General features: G+C 35.5%; 2 protein-coding genes across 10 annotated transcripts in view; one reads left to right on the top strand and one right to left on the bottom strand.

The window, feature by feature from the left end:
* nab (NGFI-A-binding protein homolog) overlaps positions 1 to 16188 on the top strand; it is a 182290-nt gene extending 166102 nt beyond the window's left edge. For 7 of the 8 annotated variants that reach the window (XM_083141249.1, XM_083141236.1, XM_083141229.1 and 4 more), the window contains 3 exons: positions 1334 to 1468; positions 11537 to 11707; positions 14361 to 16188. In XM_083141249.1, coding sequence (XP_082997375.1) covers positions 1334 to 1468; positions 11537 to 11707; positions 14361 to 14582 — 528 coding nt within the window. In that variant the 3' untranslated portion in view covers positions 14583 to 16188. The remainder of the gene's footprint in view (positions 1 to 1333; positions 1469 to 11536; positions 11708 to 14360) is intronic. The other variant, XM_083141262.1, reaches the window with a different exon arrangement.
* Positions 16092 to 21229, bottom strand: part of LOC146003038 (condensin-2 complex subunit G2-like) — a 94352-nt gene continuing 89214 nt past the window's right edge. For both annotated transcript variants that reach the window (XM_083141203.1, XM_083141207.1), the window contains exon 20: positions 16092 to 20478. In XM_083141203.1, the coding sequence (XP_082997329.1) occupies positions 20400 to 20478 (79 nt within the window). In that variant the 3' untranslated portion in view covers positions 16092 to 20399. The remainder of the gene's footprint in view (positions 20479 to 21229) is intronic.

Here is a 21229-nt window from a genome sequence, read left to right as displayed (position 1 = left end):
AGAAATGTTATTGAATATCTTAACAGAGAATTTTTGTGCATTCCCCATAAAAAATATTCTCGTGTCGGCCCCGCCCATTATAGAGCATTATGGGCATAGATCTGAATGATAAGGAAAATAAGAACCTAGAAAATGTAACGAGATTGGAAGGAACAGAGGTATGACGAGACAGAGTCATTGACGTTTTTGTCCAGGATATTCCCGAGAGGTAGCGTTGCGATTTCAAAAAAGAATTTGCCCGGGAAGAATTATTTACAGGTTCTCAACTACGAAAAGGTATTTTTTTAAAAAAAAAAAAATCTACCAACTGCATACGTTGTATCTGGTCTCAAACCACCTTCGGAAGTGGGTGGGGTAAGGGAGCGGCAATCTTCTTAAGATGGCAGACGGGATCGAAAGTTCAGAGTCGAACAATCATGAATGTAGTTGGTTCCTTCCTTCTCTCTTTCGAGTGAGATATGAATTTTTACCCAAAAATATTAACATCGAAAATTTCACTTTTGGGAACCTAGCAGGCCGAGCTGCACTTTCGTTCAATAGGCCGAAATATTTTTCAAAATTGTCTACCGTGTCGTAACAATGTCGCATCCTTACTCCAAGGTAGAAGTCGCCTGTTTCGGATGCAGACAAGGCCGTTGAAAGATGTGGAATGTTGTGTGGAGGTTAAATATTGACGTGTATTTCTCCGCCAGGAGTGTATTTACGAATTGTGCTCATATTCACACGAGCGCACTTACGAAACCCATAAAAACGTGCAAGTGTTACATCATAGAAGACATGAAAGGACAAATACGTTGTCCTGCACAATATAGCCAAGTGGTTCCCATGTCAATTCTTAGCTTCCGGATACTAATTCCAACTAAGCATGCTTAGGACTCAATTACAATTTACTTCTGTGCTAGGACTTTTTGAGTCCGAAATGCATTATCCCAAAACTGCTTTTACTTTGGTAGGATGGTACCTTAGGAGCATTTTCATGAATTTAAGTGTAAACATCATGTATTGCCCCCCCCCCCCCCCCCAGAGTTTTGCAAAATAAATTAGACTTAAAACTATCATCAACATTCTTAGATAATATCTAAATTTTAAATATCTCAGTTTAAAATTCCAAATGACACCATGTTTTGAAACAAAAAACACAGTTCAAAAATGCATCTCTGACAATTGATCGAAGGTTCAATCAAGACGAGCAACAAGTAGACATAACATGCATGTTTTTAAAAGATTGGTGCATAAATATATATATATACACATTTGTTACACAGAAGTGTAACTGGTGAAGTTTTAGATTTGTATTGTGTGTGTTGTAATAAATGTTCGTATGTTGTTACAGGACATAGGAGATTCCCGAGACTCGACAACACGGGATGGTGAAGCATTGTCAGGAAACGGATCTAGTGATTCAAAAATCCACGAGCTTGTTGCAAAAGGACCTCCTGTGAAAAGTCCCAACAAGATCCCAAAGCAGGTAGGGTGACGATCTCAATTTTTCTCTTCCTCCTCCACTAACCACAACAGATAAGACTCACAAATTACAATGGCATTGGTACTGAGATGAGGGGATTATCTTAGGATGATGACAAGTTTGTTTTCTTTGGTTCTGTTTCCATCATTTGTTATGTATAATTTTGTGCATGTTAAACAAAGTCTACCATTTTCTAATAATTCATTATGTAAGTGAACTTCCACCATGTGGCACTTCATCCAAAATTGCTATTGATCCATTTTTTATGAGACTGATTTACTGCCATAGCATAAATTATATGGCTTATTCTGAATGTAATAAACATTCTATTTTAGGTGATTTTATCCATTGTTCACAGTGGCTATGCTAGAATATTTTATGGGGCAGGGGCAAAGTAGCAAAGTCGAAATGTACACTAGCATTTTCTACTAAGATGATGATAAAATTTCATTTTTTTGTAGCAATAATATGGAGGTGGCATGAGAAGTGATGCAATAGTGTGTGGAATGGGCATAACAAGTAAATGATGTGGCAACCAATGAAATTACCGGTGCCCTAATAAGTTAATATTGTTGTCGACTTGCAAAGAATTCAATTTGCCAAATATTTTCTTACCTGCTAAGCTCATAAAAGCACAGGTGTTTCTGTAACACACATCAAGTTTTAATCTACGTGTATTAAAAACAACAGTTATTACCTATATATGATTTGTTAATGATGATAACAAGAAATTACGAATAGCATGTGTTGGACATTTTGAAAGTTGGAAACCCCAAATATCTGAAATACATGATCGATAATTTGATGAAATGACATTAATATTGAAGCAAATATATGAGACAGAGAAAATATTCTCCATATTAATTCATAGTGTTAACTAGAAAATGAGACACTGTTGTGGAGTTACATATTTAAAGCTCTAAAAAATATTATTGTATTAATAATATTTTGTAATAATAGTATTTGATATTTTATATAGGAACACTGTAAATTAACCAATACAATGGAGAGATAAATAACAGCAATTGCAAAACTATAAACACAGTAACGAGGCAAGTTTCTATTTGCACAAGAATAAAAATTAAAAGGAAGCTAAACAAGGAGAATAAAAGCATTAGGCACTGAATTTCCTCATCCCTGCAAGACAAGAGAAGAGGACAAGTCCCCTTTTCTTGATTTCATCTCGAGTTCTAATTGCCTGTCAGGTTCTCATTCTTGTCTCCATTTTAAAACAACTGTTGTCTCCTAATTTTGTTTCAAAGGCAAGTCTTAGTCTCATCTCGAAATGCATAATCTAAGAATGTAAGCAACATTTACAGGTTTATTGCACCTGATAGAGGTCATTAAATGAAACAACTTCCTTTTCTGAAATAGATGTTTTTCTGTTTGACTCCTACTTTCCATGCTATGAACACAAAAAACAGAATTTTATCCTGAATGTAAGCAATCATAATGCATGGTTTTGTGTTAATTTAGCGTCACTTTTCTGCCACTTTTGACTAATTACAAACTAAGGGACACCCACAAAGAACACCTATGACCAGGCCAGGACTTAATATGCTCTGCTACTGAGCCGGTTCATGCTGCATGGGTTCACAGTTACCACTGATGAATTAACTTTACAATTATAAAGTACTATGAACAAAGTATGATGTTCTATAAATAATCAGATGGACATCAGCTTGGTGTGTGTGAATACGTCACCCAACAAAGTAATTTTTGTTTAGATATACACAAGCACAAGGGACACATGTCACCAATCGAACACAGGCTCATGCAGCCTATTATGTCCCGATGATGTGAAACGTTGCTGTCTCCAAGTGACAGTGTCCCATGTTGCTTCAGTGTAAATTCTCCCTTAAATTAGTATTCAGTATTAAAATATAGTTTACTAAAATATTGAATGAGACCATCTCGCTACCATCCTTACCCTGGGGTAGAAATCTTGAGCTACAGCTCTACATTAACATGCCACATTTCAATATTACACACTGTGGTGACTCACATATGCCACTATTTTGCTGGGGTGCAGCCCCTCCGCCTAGCAATGACATTGCTTGTTTAAAAATTAATGCCGAAATGATTTTTGAAACCCATATGTTGAATTTCAAACCTCGGATCAAACTTTAGAAATCAATGCTAGGCTTTGTTTTGCACTATTTGTTGATTTACTTATGTTTTTATTTTGACTGAAATGTCCATGGAACTTCTTTAAATATGCAAAGGTTCAATGTCCAAACATACAGAATTCTTTTGCAGGAATTATTCCTGCTTGTTTTTTATTGAGATTGAAATATCATCTGGTAGTGATGATTTACTTAAATCCTACATGTTTGACATTCTTTTTAGGTTTGAAAGAATAACTCCTTGTGTCATTTTGTAGGTGAGATGCAACTTTGTAACTTTTGCTCCCACACTATACTAAACCTTTATCTACCAAGGGAAAGTAAAAACTGTCCTTGCCCCCCCCCCCCCTCCCAGTTTTGGAACCCAATCGCCACCACTGGTGAGATGTAATGAGCATTCAAGAGAAAAACCTCCCAACTCTTCCTGATTGGCTACGTTTACAACTAGACTCATTTCCTTTAATTCCATAGGGGATGTAGAATGGCAACAAAGGACAATCAACTTACACAGTTCTGGGCCACCATATTGATTTCTCTCTACCAGGGTTTTTTTTCTTTTCTTCTTTCAGTTCAATGTCAACAGTCCTCCTAGTAGACTCATTCCTTAGACTCCTTGCTGATGTTATTTTCTAATCTTTTAAGAGTATCTGATCAACCATACTGCTGGAAAATCACCAGTATAGTTCTAGGTTTAATTTAAATACACACACTTGTTATGAGATGAGTATAAACCATCAAGATCTATGTGGCATTATATAAAAATCAGGATACTTTGTATGTTAAGAATAATAATGGTTACTGCATTTTAATAACAATTTGATCTATTAACATAGGCCAATTATTTCAAGTGTTTGTATTTCTAAAAGTTTTTCACAGATGATACATGAATATTACTGCAGTATTTTCTCAGTTGCTACTTTGCAGTTTCATTTTAACTATCCTTCTTTTAGAATTTTCAATATTGTTTTCTGAGCTTTTGTTACCTTTTTAGATCCAATAATATATGTTATACAAGGGCTGCTGGAAAAGTTTCTGCAATCAATATGAAAAAAGACATGTGAAATTCTGGGAATGGCTTTATTGATTTTCAATGTATTCACCCTTAAGATCGATACACTTTTGCATACGCTCAAACCAATTTTGAAAGCTGATATCTCTGAAACCGCTGTTCGGAATGCATCAACAGCTGCTTCAGGCGACACAAATCGCTCACCATGCATCCTATTTTTCATGTGTGGGAGCAAAAAGAAGTCATTAGGTGATAAATCAGGTGAGTATGGACAATGAGTCATTAATTCGACATTTTTACTGGACAAAAAATCAACATGTGTGGTGTGCTAAGTGGGAACTGGCGTTGTCGTGGTGAAAATAATGCGATGATTTGGGTTTGTTTTACGCAATTCATTGATGACCTTTGGCAAACAAATTGTTGTATACCACTCAGCATTTACAGTCCTTTGATCTTGTAAAGCTATTATGGCCACATGTCCGGTATAACCGAAGAAAAAAAGCAATAATTTGCTTGGCAGCACTCCTCAAACAAACAACTTTTGTTGGTTTCGGCTCACTTTGAAACACCCAAACAGTGGATTGCTGTTTAGTTTCGGGTTCGTATGAATAGATCCTATTTCGTCCCCTGTAACAATGAAGTACAGCAAATTTCACTTGCCTCAGTTGCATTTTTGAGCATTTCTTTACACCAATTTACACGAGCCTGTTTTTGAGCTTCGGTCAAGTTGTGTAGGATCCAACGGCTTGAAAGTTTCTGTACGTTCAGATGACTATGCAAAATCGTATGTATTGCTTTCATGTCAATGTTCAAGGATGCCTGAATCTCACAGTATGTCACAACAGTATGTCACATGCCTATCTCTCTCAATCATTTCATGCACAACATCAACATTACTGGCAATTACAGACGTGGATGGAAGACATTCACGAAATTCATCACTGAGAAATGTGCGACTATGCTGGAATTCGGAAAACCAATTGTACACAGTCCTATTGGATGGTGCTTCATCCTCAAAAGCCAAATTAAGTCGCTCAATGCATTGTTTCGGTGGTAAACATGCCCGAAAGTGTTCACGAGAAATTTCCATTTCTCACATGAAACTACTACTACAAACTGCTGTGAAAAATAAACGAATAGGCTTAAACAAACAATCAAAGATAATTTAAACATAAAAAAGGTATAATCTTCCAATTTTTATAATAGCGGAACACTAGTGCCACTGTTGATGGTAGTTTGCAGAAACTTTTCCAGCAACCTTCGTACTCTGTCTCAGGAGTTTGTGGAGCAATGCCATGTTGCTGCAAACGGCTGATAGCTACAGCTATGCTGCCCCTCCATGCAATCCCTTTCCCTTTCATGTGCCCATTGGTTGAACCCTCTCGACACCACTTGCACAGAGGGCTTGGTTTCGTTTGCTTGCTCCACAGACTTCTGGAACAGAATGTATATCAAAATTCCAAATTACTGTTGAACTTTAGAAAACGTAAGAATATGCTAAATACAAATTTTAAACAGAACTTGTTTGGGGCCAGAAATATTTATTATTAACTCCATGGACATTTTAGTTTCCAATTATGTTGTTTTTTTAAAAAAAATATTTCTTATTTTTTTTATGAATCTAGGCAAAGTGTCTTACAAGTTAAAAAAATTCACAATGTTTGCACTCTAGTATACGTGCACTTACTTAACTTAGGTGAGTAATCAAAGACACACATAATGATACAGATATCCATTGTAGACAATTTTACACCCACGTCCAAATTATCCAACAACTAACGTTTAATGGAGACAGTAATATATGAGGTTGCAATTGGTGTTGCAGGCAGCTCAATGCCTCTGATCTAAATTCTGACAAAACTGGCAGGAAAGCAATGTTTAAATAAAATTACAGATGTAGCATACATTCTAAGCAACAATTCAAACATGTTGTGCCTATTGAACGAACACCTTGGAAGACACTTTGCCATGTTACCATTTAATTTCATTTTATGTTTACCATTATTATAGTTAGTATCATCCAATAACTTTCCCCTGATAATCTCCAGTGCCATAATTTCAATTGTATGTGACATGTTACTATGAGATATTCTAGTCTGTCATCTCTAGACACCTCAAGGTCCATCGGTATTATGAGGTGAAGGAGATAGTGAGCACAGACTCAATACCAAGCCATGAGCTAGGCAGGTTCTGTAAGTAAGTAAAATAAAAAAAGGCTCTATCAAAACATGGGATTAAAGTAGTTATTCCATTTTTTGATGTAGGAATTGTGTAGTTTCATTGGTAATAGGTTAGGTTATTAAAATAATGCATGAAGTAGTGATGATGAAAGAAGGGATACTTGAAACATACTCTATGGAATTTGATGACAATTGGTTGCAGTGATACAAGAACATTTTCTTAGGGTGTTCACACTATTGTGAGGGTCTTTCACAAGTTTTTGTTTGAAGTACATGTTATGCACAAGTTAGGCCAATCGGGATTGGACGTACAGTTTAAAGCAGGAAATGAACCAGCTTGTGCCTCCACTGGGTATCGAATCCAGGACCCCTTGATTACAAGGTGACAAGGTAACTACTATGCCATCATAGGAGCTCTTATACTATTATGAAAAAGACAAATTGGGTAGATCCTCATGGTATAATCTAGGGCCCAGACCACGATATTAAAGTATGGAACACAAATATACACGATGTTCAAAATGTCCTCAGTAAAACAGCTCCACTCTTTGTCCAATTTTGAAAATTTCAACACTCTGTGTACACTACATTTTTGAAGCACTTCCTGTGATGTGAAGTATCACTTGCCCCAGGGTGCGAAATCATTTAAGACTGGTGAGGGGAAGAAAGATCTTAATGTACAAACCCCCTCCCCACAAACATACATATAAATTACATGATATACATATTTATAATTTACTTTTATTGTGCATGTTGATGTAGATTTGTTAATGATCTCTTTGAGTGAGAAAAAGCATTGAACACTCACAACTACACTAATTTGTGTATGTATTTGATATTATTCTTAGTACAGTATATTTGAAATTAAAAGTAATTGTTTATCTTCTGTTTTTTGTAACAAAAACTCTCCCCCACAAATTTTTGGTGGGGGGATTTTTGAGGCCAAGATTGTTGGTAGGGGAAATCTCCCCATCCCCCCTCATGATTTCGCACCCTGACTTGCCCTCTAATTAGGCAATAGAAAATTTAAACGTATGTGTAGTTTAGAGAGGGAGAAAAGATATCAATTTTGTAGCATTTTTTAACTGCCATAAAAAGTGTCAGCTTATACGAGGTCTGGCTAAAGAAAACGAGACTGGCAACTCTGTCAGAAGTATATGTGCAGCAGTGTGGGGTGCATGCGTTGGAAATAAACTTTGAAGCTTCAAGAAGCTGATGACAGAACCCTGAGTTGCTGTCACTCATAGTTAGTTTGTGAGCAGTACTTGAAGGTGGAGGTCTGCAATCGCATCGGGCAATGCATTAACCTCAAATTCCTGGTGAAAATGAAAAATCACAGAGTGTGTGAAACTGTTGCAGGAGGCATGTGGTGGTAATGCGATGTCATGTGTGCATGTGTTTGAATGGCACAAACGCTTCACTGGGGGATGCGAGGACATTGAAGACAGCAAAAGACCAGGTCACCTTGTCACAGCAACAACAGAAGAAAATGTGACAAAAACTAATGACATTGTTCGGGAAGATCGTCAGGTCAGCTTTCGAATGATAGCAGACATAGTGGGCATTGACAGAGTCAGCAGACACTTACTCGGGTGATTTCTTCAATTTCACCAGGGAGTTGCTAAGCCCCGCGACAGGTTAACTTTGCAGCAGGTTTTATGTATCAATCCACTCTAGAGCGGCACTCAGCATTCCTGTTCCAGTCTCACCTTAACCGCTGAGCTGTTCATATCACAGACAGTGAGAAAATCCGCAGTATTGCAGCGGAACTATTTTCTGCGCGCACGTTTGGGTCTATATATGCGAAAAGTTGCTGCAAGGTTAACCTGTCGCGGGGCTTAGTTTCATATTTGCCATTTTGCAGTGACATGATTGCGGATCAAGCACTGCTCACAGACAACCCAGAATTCTGTCATCAGATTCTTGAAACTTCAAGGTTTATTTCCCACACATGCGCTCTCCACTGCTGCATGTATGCTTCCGACAGGATTGCTAGTCTCGTTTTCTTTTAGCCAGACCTTGTATTCTTCTTGAAGCTCGATCTTCAAGGACAGGTCAAGTACTGCCTTTGAGTGAAACTGGACAAGAGTTTGAAGATAGCAGCTGAAAAACTGATTTTCCCTAAATTACGTGCACTATACCATGCAGTATATATTTTTCCAAAACTGTCCAGACCTCAGTTTTTGATGACACTAGACATGGGCTTCTGCAAAGCCAAATGGTTAGTGAGTGCTCTTGCCTTTGGTATGAATTGTCCTGGATTTGATTCCTGGTGGTAGCCAACAAAATTTTGACATTGACCCAGTGTCATAAGGACAATTAGGGAGCTACTTGAAAAGTAATAGCAGGCTCCAGTCTTGAAAGCCAGAAAACAGCGGCGATGGGACTCATATCTCTCTCTAGCACACATTTTCAGAGATTAAGAAACAAAAATTGCAGTGCTTTTTTGGTCATCAGTTGAGACCAAATTTGTTATAAAAATTTGTAATATGGTAACTGTGTACCTCAACCTCACCATCTGGTACCACCAAAACAAATTCAACACCTCTGTATACAGGAAAACAGACTTGTACACTTGATACACCCACACAGGAAGCTGGAGTGTGGCTCAATTTTTACAGAAGAGCGTTCGCGTAGTTCATTAGAAAATGACCTAGATCAGGCCTTGCACAACATCAGAGGCCATTCTATCTCCACCATATCTGTACTTCACTCAAGAGTGTCTTGCACTGATAATATCAACAAACAAATGCATGCAATCATCTAATGGAAACCAGACAACCACACCCACACAACACTAGTAATTCAAAAGATCCCAAACAAGTAAAAATGCAGACCTGCTGCATAACCTCCAGCCACAAATCCAAGGAGATAAAATTGCACTGCACGGAGCAGATGACTTAACTTAACCTAGCACACAATGCAGTGGTAAGCTACTATCTGCATCCTAGATGTCATAAACTGTGTTAATGAAGGCAGTGGTCCTTTGAAATTAATCGGACAATGAATGAAAACTGCACCACACCATGAATTGTCTGGTAATATGAATGTATACATATATATTCCATTCTACTCTTTGTGATAGTATGCATGCACGTCATGCTGAAAATGCATGGAAGGTAAAAACTCAGGGTCTCAGGAACCAAGTATGCAAGTCAATTACACATTATACCCACTGAGAAAGCTGGAATGTAAGAAAAACAGGTTGGCTGCATAATGTAGTACAATAATATGCTCAACAGGCACACTTGAGTGGGCAAAAGAGTTTATCTTGGCTGAAACATGATACCTACTATGTAGGTAAAGTTCCATGTTTATTGCACCAAACCATGATACCTATTATCCTATATTGACAGCAACTGATCTAAACATACTGAAATATATAATTTTTACAAACATTTTGTAAATGCAGAGCTTTCCATGAGATCATGCGACACCAATTATGCAGATAAACAGACTATAGAGGTGATTTATTATTATATTTGTAGTGAACAGAAGACAAATTATTGGCTCCCCAAGGGTGTTAATGCTGTCACCTTGTAATCAAGGAGTTACACAATTGATCATCAGTGGAGGCACCTTACACAGTGGTCCAGATCTCACTTCAAAACTGTAGGACCAATCCTAATTAGCCTATCTAAGCATAAAGTGGGCATAAACATGACACAATGTGATCAAGATGTTATTTTTAACTGATGTATGCTGAAATACTTTCCTGCACCAATTTAAGGAAGTATTAATCAGTTCTTGTGCCACTACGTTGTAGCGTATTGTAGGTCATACTTTGAGATCCTTTTGCGACATTTGGATACAATGCATGCAGGGAAGTAGTTAGTAGTATTTTTGCATTGAGGAGTGCTAGAAGAATTTTGAACATTGGCAAAATTATTGCTTTCATAACCTTTGCTAATGCTCTCACATAGCGGAATGATTGATGCTCTTGCCTCTGGCATGAGTGGTCCAGATTTCATCTTCCAGTGAGTCCCAAAATGTTAGTGTTTACCCAACATTGGAAAGATAATTGGCGACTTACTTGAAGTGGCCGATTTCTGTTCAAAAGGTCAAATAACAACTGTACTTGATGTACTGACCACATGTCACACAATGAAATGTTGCTTAGCAGGCCTTAGCCCTCGAAGGGACATTCCGACAAGTTCAGTTTGTATAAAATTTACATGGTTAGAACTTGAGCCTAATAATATGGTAGATGAAATAATATTTCTACATGACTCATTTCACACACAATTGTTGACTGGACTATAACTGAATGGAAATTTCAAGCATTCCTATGCTAAAAGGGGATATTTAGTGACGAAAATTGGAATATCAAAAAAAATAGATGGTACTTATATACCAACAATAGAAAATACTTTTGAAACAAAACCAAAATTTATCTCTGCTATCCACACAAACTTCTATATTTTATGCAAAATTATTTTAAAGACAAAAATACAATTCAAATAGCTTAGACATGAAGATAAGATCTACAAAAGCCCATCTTTAAAGAACAAGACACAACAATCTATTTGTAAAGGAAGAGAAGAATAACAAAAACTATTGTGCAGATTCCAAATACAATCTTCCCTCAAATTCACAACAGTTGTTAAACATGCCATTGTAGCCAAAACTGTAAGGGGTTTGAATTTGGTTAGGTTCAGTATAGTATCATAAAAAATGTAATGTACTGATTTTGATGCACTTGCCTAAGAAATGGATTCATTCTTCCTTGAATCTGACCATTTATTTTGAACAACAGCTGGTGCAAGAGACACTGATCCACGAGGGGCTGCGAGTAGTGAAGGAGCTTGTGGCTAGTCAGGACAAAGAGGTGTGTGGCAGTGAAGGGTCTAGCGAATCTCCAAAATTAACAAATAGAATTGTGGGACCACCTTCATACGACAGCTACTTTCAAGAAAGTAAGGTTCAGGTAAGCATATCCCGGAAAGGATATATAATATGTAAGAATATAAAGTAAGAGAAAAACTAGGATATTAATATTGAACATTTCTGAATTCATGAAACAATGTAAAAATCACTAATTTTCAATTTATGTACAGGGTGTCCATCTCAAAACTCTTCTATTTATAGTTTATGCTGCAAAACTGATGTCTGGAGTAAAAAGGACTGATAGTTTCAATGAGGTCATGCAACATCCTGAACACTTATTCGTTTGAGCTTCGTAAAAGCCTAAAGGCATATCATGAATGAGCCATTGCATTCAGAGGTTTACAGACCTTTTCAATAAATGTGATGAATTCTTCCTGCTTGCCAAATCATTTTCCAAAAAATTCTTCACACATTAAAATAGGGGAGTTTTGAGACAAACACGCTGTATGATATTGTCATGGGCATACTATATAAATTAAGAATGATGAAAAGATCTCATGATGCTTATCCACATTTCAGTTAACTATTTATCAGGACAAAAGGATACTGTTTTTGGCCATTCCTAGTATAAATATCAAAACAAAAGAAATTAATAAACATTTCTTCTTTTTGATCATAAAACATAATAAAGACATCTGCATGCATGTATGCACATGTGTCTAAAACAACATAGAACACTTTTTGTTTGTTTCTTTGTTGTTCATTGTATGCTTTTATTCACTCAAAATTCACTTGCTCAATTCATTTCAAATTCAAAGGCAAGAGTGTTCATTATAATGCCCCTGCAAAAAGGGATTACATACAGTAAAAGTTCAAAGATGGTGTCTCTAAGAAAACCAATTGCTATTATTGCATAAATTATTCCTAGAACTCCGAATGTTTCTTTTTTACCTCTTTCTTGAGTTACAATATGTGAAAGACTAAGCATGCTCTTGGGTTCAATATCTGACTGAACCATACTGCATGTGATATTGTAGATAAAGTTTTGTATTTCGGTGTTGCAGTTTTTATTCATTATTGCAGGTTACGGCATGGTAGACCATCAATGCTTTGTTTGCTCCCAGTTGGTGGTAGTTCAGATTTCTCTCTCATCTGGTGGAAACTTCATACTAACAAACAACATCCACAAGCATCACCAGATGGGGGGGATCAGAAAAATGCAAAAAAAAAAAGCATTGATGCATTACCACCTCTATCCTACATGCCGTAATCTGTTAACAAAGGCAGTGTCCTTCAAAATTAATCGACAATCAATAAAAATTGCAAAGCAGAATACAAAACTTTACCTACACAATAAAAATGCAAATGTTGGATTTTCAATAACAAACTAAAACTTAGTTCTGCTAAATGTGCACAGCATGGATATGCAGACATGTATTCATTAGTGAGAGTTAACTCTATGCAGTCAACGTACTGAAATGAGGTACTCTCTTAGCCGCAGAACTGTTTTTATGATGATCTATTAACTTCGGTGGTCATTATCACCATCCTCTCAGGAGATTGTAATGATGCTTGTTCATGGCGGCACTATCTGCTGTTCCTTGGTGCCAAATGTTGTAGTAAAGGGATCCAGGTGCAGGGTGCCTGTTCACTGTCGATGTTTAATTCATGTGGAAAGTGCATAATGGCATGTGTGTCCTTCATTTTTGTGTCAATCAGAGCTATATTTCTGGTATACACTTTCCCGATTTCATGGTTATTGCATTTGACGTGTTGGGCAAGTCCAATGGTGAGCTGGGCATTTTAAAAATCTTTTATGTTCTGCTGGATTATTTTGTTAATGGATCTGCTGATGTAACGTGACTCACATTCATACTCTGCATTGTGTCATGATAGGAATTGATTACATATTGCTAGGTCCTCAGCCTGCTAATAGGTATTTTCCTCAAATTGGATGTAATTGCATTTGAGCCGGACCCTCTGGCCGAGTAGTTAGCACATTGCGCTCGGGCTTGGTTGTTTGTGAATGTCCATTCATCAATTTCATCACTCATCCCCATCTTCGCAAATTAGCCAAGAGGCACAAAATGCAAAGTAAAATAAACTCAATCAATCGATCAATTGCATTTGAGGCAGATTTCTAGCATCTTCATGCTAGAAGTAACTGAGATAACCAGACCTATAAATCTGCCTCAAATGCAATTACATCCAATTTGAGGAAGATACCTATTAGCAGGCTGAGGACCTAGCAATAGGTAATCAATTCCTATCATGACACAATGCAGAGTGTGAGTGTGAGTCACATTACATCAGCAGATCCATTAACAAAAGAATCCAGCAGAATATAAAAGATTTTTAAAATGCCCAGCTCACCATTGGACTTGCCCAACACATCAAATGCAATAACCATGAAATCTGGAAAGTGTATACCAGAAATATAGCTCTGATTGACACAAAAATGAAGGACACACATGCCATTATGCACTTTCCACATGAATTAAACATCGACAGTGAACAGGCACCCTGCACCTGGATCCCTTTACTACAGCATTTGGCACAAAGGAACATCATGAACAAGCAAGCAATAATGGTGCACAGAACATGCTGCAAAACAAAAAGCAACAGAAGCTCGCCAAACAACAACATAGCATATTCCTGAGAGGATAGTGGCAGTTTCGCAGATAAGTATATTAATTTGCTACATGATCTTTCTTTCCCTGAATCATGGATTATTTTCTTCCTGCTATCCACAGGTAATAGCATCCAGTGGAGGTAACATAATTGCTGTAGCTAACCCAGCATTGTCAATGTCGCCTGCTATGCATCCTTCAACGCCCGTATCGGTAGACTCTGAAAGTGGCGAGAAAATCTCTGCCACTTCTCCAATGAACACAGTATTGAGTTTGTCTCAGAGCAGTGGTCACGCCGTGAAATCAGAACCAGAATCTTCTGGTGCCAACATTAAGACTGAGTGAACCCAGTGGGGTGCTTTCCTTCTGAGTGGATGTGCAGTCACAGAAAAAAATGAGTGCTCGGCCAGCTTGATGTGTTTTCTTTGTTTGTAGGCTTTGTGATATTAGTTTTCAGCCATTATTGTTTTAAAATTACTATTTTTTTTGAGTGATATGAAAAGAAGGTCTGCAAGCTTGGATACAGCAACAAGACTTGGATAGACTCAGAATATTTTTTTTCTTTCAAAAGAAATGTGGTTCTTGGAGACAGAATGAAGAAAAGCAAAATATAGACTTTTATTCCATGGAGAGATTTAGTGGCCATTTTTTTACACTGACATGGATTTTTCTTCATACTGCCTCCATCCCAAGTGCAAAGTTAACTGTGATATTTGCGTTGTTGCTAAGGAATAAGACATGTTCAGATGTTGCTCTTAAGTTGAATGTGCCTGTGTTGATATTTGTTGAAGATTGCATGCAATCTCACATTAATTACAAGTATATGAAAACAGCACTGCAAACAGGCTCTATATATATGTGTGCGTGTGTATACATATGTATTACACCATCAGTATGGTTTTCCGCCTTCTATAAAATAGGAGGTGTATTCAATTGTATGGTGAATTGATGGATTTGCCTCAAAAGGTATAAGTTTAAAGTGCAATAAGTTGAATGAATAATAAAACTTGAGATATGATCTCAACATAATAAAAATCAGTATTATTCTAATTGGTCTACCTGTTTGCAGTTTATGCATTATGGTGAAAAAAATTCTAATCTAAAAAGAGAAAAACTTTGGTTGCATTAGCTGTGTAACATTCTCAAGAGTTCTGTATTGGAAAGTATTTTATGACAAATATGTATTAACTCATACAGAGAAAGGAATATATATAAGCACGTGACTATTTTTCTGTGTTCAAAGCAATTTTTCTTCTTAAATTTCTTTGGCAACCATTCCACACTATCAACAGTTGACGCTACTGAGATTTTATTTCTTTATTAACTATTTTTCCCACAATGGAATGCCATGCTAGACTTTTGGCTGTGAGGAAACAACATGGAATCAGATGTCCAAGATATGGAAATGAGGAATTCATTCACATGTTTGCAATATCAATTGTAGTGATCACAAAACACTGTTCTGTTTGGGTTCTTTTTCTCTTCATATTTATTGTTTGAATAAGAAAAATATTACTGGAAAATGATGAAATGGAGTAGCTGTAACAGCAAAATAAGTACTACTTTACTGCATTCATTTCAGTCAGGAATTAAATTTATATATTCAGCATGTCCTCACTGCCATTTTGGAAATGATTTCCTCAATCAATATAGAATTCAATTTAACTTCTGCTACCATATGGTAATTGGAAATACATTAACTGTATGTAAATCATGTATACATTGTAAGTAGATGTTTCAATGATTTATCCCTGCATGGCTGTCATTCATTTTGGAAGCATCAAATGTTCCTTACAAGGCACAAGTACTATTTCTTTAGTACAAATTACAGCAATTTATGGAAATTCCTTAGCCTTTATTTTTTTACACACATGGTAGTCACTTGAATAATTATGTACAGCTTAACATTGCAAAGCTATGTAATAGCTCTAAGAGTACAAAATAGGTGTTAAATTGTTTTTTGAAAAACAAATATTAAGTACATTTTAGTTTTACATAGAAAATTGTTGGTGTTGGCTTATATTTCTTGGTTTACAAGTGCAATTGTCTTTCTATCTGTATATTTTCACTACAAATGATTTGTACATATTTGTTTTCTTCCTTCTTCAAGTTGCTAATTTTGGATATAAGTTTGTTGGGAACATGAATAATTTTATCTAAAATTGTGCCAACATACATTGACTTGTATTGTTTTTTTCTTTTGTACTAACTTACACTCTTTGTGGCTACTTTATTTATATTATGATTTTTGAATGTGCCATTTAAACTATAACGGATACAAAACAAACTCTGAAAACATGAATTTACCAAACATGTGCAGCATGGTGACAAACTTTGGAAAATATATTTTTCAAGGTTAATTCCTTCTAATCTGAGCATTTTTTAAAAATGTTATAATAATAATAATACGATTGCACTATGTTCAGAATTGTATGTTTATATATGTATTTTGTTAATCAAGCAACTTTAATTTTTGTTCAAAAATTTTAAACAATAATACTGAAGAAATAATGTTCGTTAAACCAAAAGGAAATAATATTGAATGTTTTTAAAATGCATACTAGTCTATACATAATGTATACATATTTACATACAGTGTGCATATATGCACACTTAAAATCTTGCAAATACAAGAAAAAAATATATTCTAGTCACATTTAATTTCATAAAGGAAAGCAATATATAATATATATATTTTTGATTAAGCTGAACATTGTAAAGCCATATGTCTTACCTTTTTAAAAGCCATGCTGCATTATTTTTATCTTTTACTGTGAAGAGATTAGAGAAAGGATTTTATTAAGTAGTGGTGATGGAGTAGGATGAGTATTCACTGTGATATTTGTTATTGAGGGAGAAAATTGAATAATTGTAATACAAGAAATATATATATAAATATAAAATAAGAAATGGTTCATAATGTATGTTATATTTATGATGCACAATGTGTGTGTGTGAAAATATTGCAATCAAAAAACTGGAAAGAAGAAATTTGTCTGAGATTGCTATTTTTGTGATCAAGCATTCCTCCGTGTCAAATCCAAATTGTTTATCATTGAGCTGTGCCTGAAACAAATGAATCTGATATCACCTTACGAGAGAGAGATGATGGGAAATGACTTGAAAGTGCTGAAACAGTTTTGCATACTGGGTTTTGAACATTCAACTTCACCATTTAAGTCCCACCTGCCACTTTTTGAGGAAGACAAAACTATACCAGGATGTTTAGTAGTGCTTACGTACTACATCTCACAATCCTTCTTTTGTATAAGAATAAAGATTTTTTATGCTTTCATACAGTGTCGATGTACACCATATGTTAACTGTGGATGAAATATGTTAAAGGCAAGTTTAACTGTACATACATTTCCCTCCCAAGAGTATCAGGAACTACCGAAAACCAATCAACTTTTAAGGTATGTATTGTTACCCTGTTAATGAATAGTGCTTAGAAATAGATATTTTTAAAGAATAATCTGAGCTGCTCAGAGTGTGAACTTGTTCTTTTACTGCAACTTGAAAATAAAGTAAATAAATAATGACCCTTCATGTCACACAACACAACTTATATCTACCACAAAATTGGTCAGTGTAAAATAAAACTGCTTCTTGTAATATATGTTTGATTGCTTATTACTCGAAAGTATTATTTTTAATACTATGTTTACTATGTACTTGCATGCATGGTATTAATATTTCTTGGCGATATTCTAGCAAAATTTGGCAGTAGCTACAGTCTGAACTGACTTTGTTCAAATTGTAGTTGCCAGATGGAAGCACAATTTTTCCAATATGAGAAGTGTTATAATTGACTTAGTTCAAACATTTGCCACAAGATGAGAGCAGGCACACTTAGAATAAACCACAAGACTGGCTTACCACATTTAGTACAAGAGTTATCAACCACAGAAAACAACAATTGAACTTAACCTAATGAGTATTAACTATGTGCAAATCATAAATAAACAAAGACTTCTTTGAGAGAGTTCACTTATTTAGACTCTTTTTATACATAAACATTTCCATGAAAGACAAGAATATTATAAACATTTCATCTATTAACGCAAATAAAGTAGAAGTCATTACCAAGAGAATGAACAAATTTTCAAGGTTAATTTTGAATGTTAGAACACAAAGAAATTGACTTATTGAAAATTTGAGACTCAACCAGGTATCCAACTTGGGTCCCTGACATTCCTTGCCAATACCAGAAGACAAAATTAGCAGTTTTGGAAAGCATAGTTAAGTAGTGACAAAAACGTACATTAATGTTTCTTTAAAATATCAAGAACTGCTTATCTGAATTTTAACAATAGTTTAATATTCATTAGTTTTTGATCTTTTCTGCTGATAGGGATAGGCTACGAAGTACTGAACATTTCTTGGTGTCTGCTTCTCCTTTCCTTCATATCTCTCTCACAGAGACACACTACCAGCCCTCAAAAGATGGCATTTTATCCAGTACATATGCAATAACCGCAGAGATTCACAGTAACTCAAATACACTTGGAAAAGGGTTGGTTTTAGGACTGAGCCGATACCACTTTGAACCGATGCCAATTTCCACAGATACAGATACTTGAAAATTATAATAATAAAAATTTGTTCAAAATATTGATCAACATTGGTGTGTAAATATTCTTCTCCAATTACATGAATCAAATTACCAAGAAATTTGCTATAGAATATTCAAGAATTACATCACAATATTAAAATAAATATTACGTAATCACAAAATATAGTTTTTCGTGCAAAAAAAAAAAAAAATGAATTTTGCATAATTTTTGGGATAATTAGACTCTGCGGAAGTGTTGCACGGCATTTTTGCAAACACCGTGAAAGACCAATATGCCAGAAAAGTATCAGCTGTTATCGATAGATTAATTCCAACTGATACTTTCCGATACCGATATAGGCTCAGTCCTAATTGTTTAAAAAAAAAAACATGTTTGAAAGGGGGATAACTTGACAGAATTTGCAAAAAATATAAAGTGGAAGATTATGAATCCAAAGTTGCTCAATAAAAGGTAACAAATAGCTTTACTGCCCTTCTAAAATTAAAAGTGCACTTTATGTGCAGATACGCTAAACTTTACTATGTCTACTGTTTAAAATGGGGTCTGAAGCAATGTGCTTCCTCTGGGGATCGAACCTGACAAAACACCCTAGAAGTTTGAAAAATTTTAGTGTACCTAAGTACATGTACCATGTTATCAGGTAAAGGGTTACTTTCCTTATGTTGTCCCCTAACTCTGAGTAAGAGGCATGTTTCGTGGTCTTTGCATAAACCTTGAGCACTTAATTGCATAATACTGTCATTTTTAACCCATCACAAAACCAAATAATAATAAAGTTAAATTCCACGAACAACTATTCAATACTAATAAAAAAAGTCATCCTCTTGGTAATGTTCACATTTACATTTCTCTGACAATAGCACATAACTACATATATCACTTATACAATGTTCAAAAATATGTTGGTGAGATATAAAAGATGTATTTAGACAAAATATATGGAACTTTCATACATTTTTTTAAACATACAAAATAGTAAATCTATTAATTTTAATTGCACTTTGACCTCTAATTCAGTACAGACATTAGAACACCTTTCAATACTTGCTGACTAATACCAGCAGATAGCATTCCATCTGAATACATCAAGAGGTATGTAAAATACAGAACATTAACTCTGTGGTGAAGGACCTTTCTAATAATATGTAGTTAACTGTTTTGAAGAGACACTCTAATGTAAAACTGAAGATGGCCATACTGTATCACATAAACAGGTAAGCTGTATTGTTTTTGTGAGGAACAGAATTTTGTAGAATTACTTTTAGTAACATCTAACAAAATTTTGTGACAAGAGTTAGGGACATATCTGCCAAGACGTGCCCTATCATTTGTCACATTTGTGCTATCTCCAAAAACAATACAGCTTACCTGTTTATGTCCAAAGGAAATAATTTTTGGTGAATCGTGACAACCTAGTGCGAAAATTCACTCACTACATAGCTTTCAATCAAACTTAAAGCACAAAAGCAATGGTGGCATATAAAAAAATATATACTTTTTGTTTTGTTCAGACATCAGGTGCTGAAAATTCCAGTCTACTTTACCTAGTCAGGCAGGTCAACCAGGAACTCTATCTGGATTACAATCACTTGCTGCCACAACTAGCAATGTTATCTAGCTCCTGTTTAATCACATCCAGATACTTTCTTGCACGTGCCAAGTTTCTGTAAATAAGAATGATATTGTGTAATGTAAGCAAATTATCACAGACCCATACACACAATATTTTATATTGCAGCACTAATGCCACTTTACAGCAATACACAAGAAACAAATAAGACAATAATTAGGGCCCGGATTTATAAGCACAACCAAACAGTAAAATAATCAAGTTAATAAGCACAAAAAAATGAAAAAAATAAGCACCAATATAAGCATAAACAAATACAGGAAAATCTGAAAAAAAAAAACATTTGTTTATTAGATCTTTTATCTTATTCAAAGCTGTTCAAGTATGTAAGGAAGGTCATCCTGAGATTTTCTTGTGTGAAGCTCCTGCGTCTGTCAGTGAAGAATGATTTGTACAGTGAAAATGTTCTTTCCACCTCGCATGACATCACAGGCGCAAGTGAAAAACACCACAGTTCTTCTTCGGTGAATTCCTCTTCAATGTCTGTTTCTTCACCAGAAATATTTTTATAAATTTGACACAGTGTTTTGTAACCGGGGTTTTTCAGTAATACCTAAGCTTATCGGACACAATTTTAGCAACACCATGACTTTCTGAAGACAACGTTACTGAAATTTCATCAATGAGAGAAAGCGAATGTTGCAATGGATTATTTCGAGCTTTCAACTGTGTTATAATATCAGGTAATTTGGAAAAATGATTTTGGATGTACTGTATCTTTTCTTGGATGCCGTTTCTCCCGTGTGGCTATTTAGAAGCATTGATCTCGTCATCCCAATGCCAAC

The sequence above is a fragment of the Lepisma saccharinum genome, chromosome 1 (assembly GCF_977018435.1).
Source record: "Lepisma saccharinum chromosome 1, izLepSacc3.1, whole genome shotgun sequence".
Taxonomy (NCBI): Eukaryota; Metazoa; Arthropoda; class Insecta; order Zygentoma; family Lepismatidae; genus Lepisma; species Lepisma saccharinum.
Note: the sequence above shows the minus strand (reverse complement) of the source record. Positions and strands in the feature narration are given on the sequence as shown.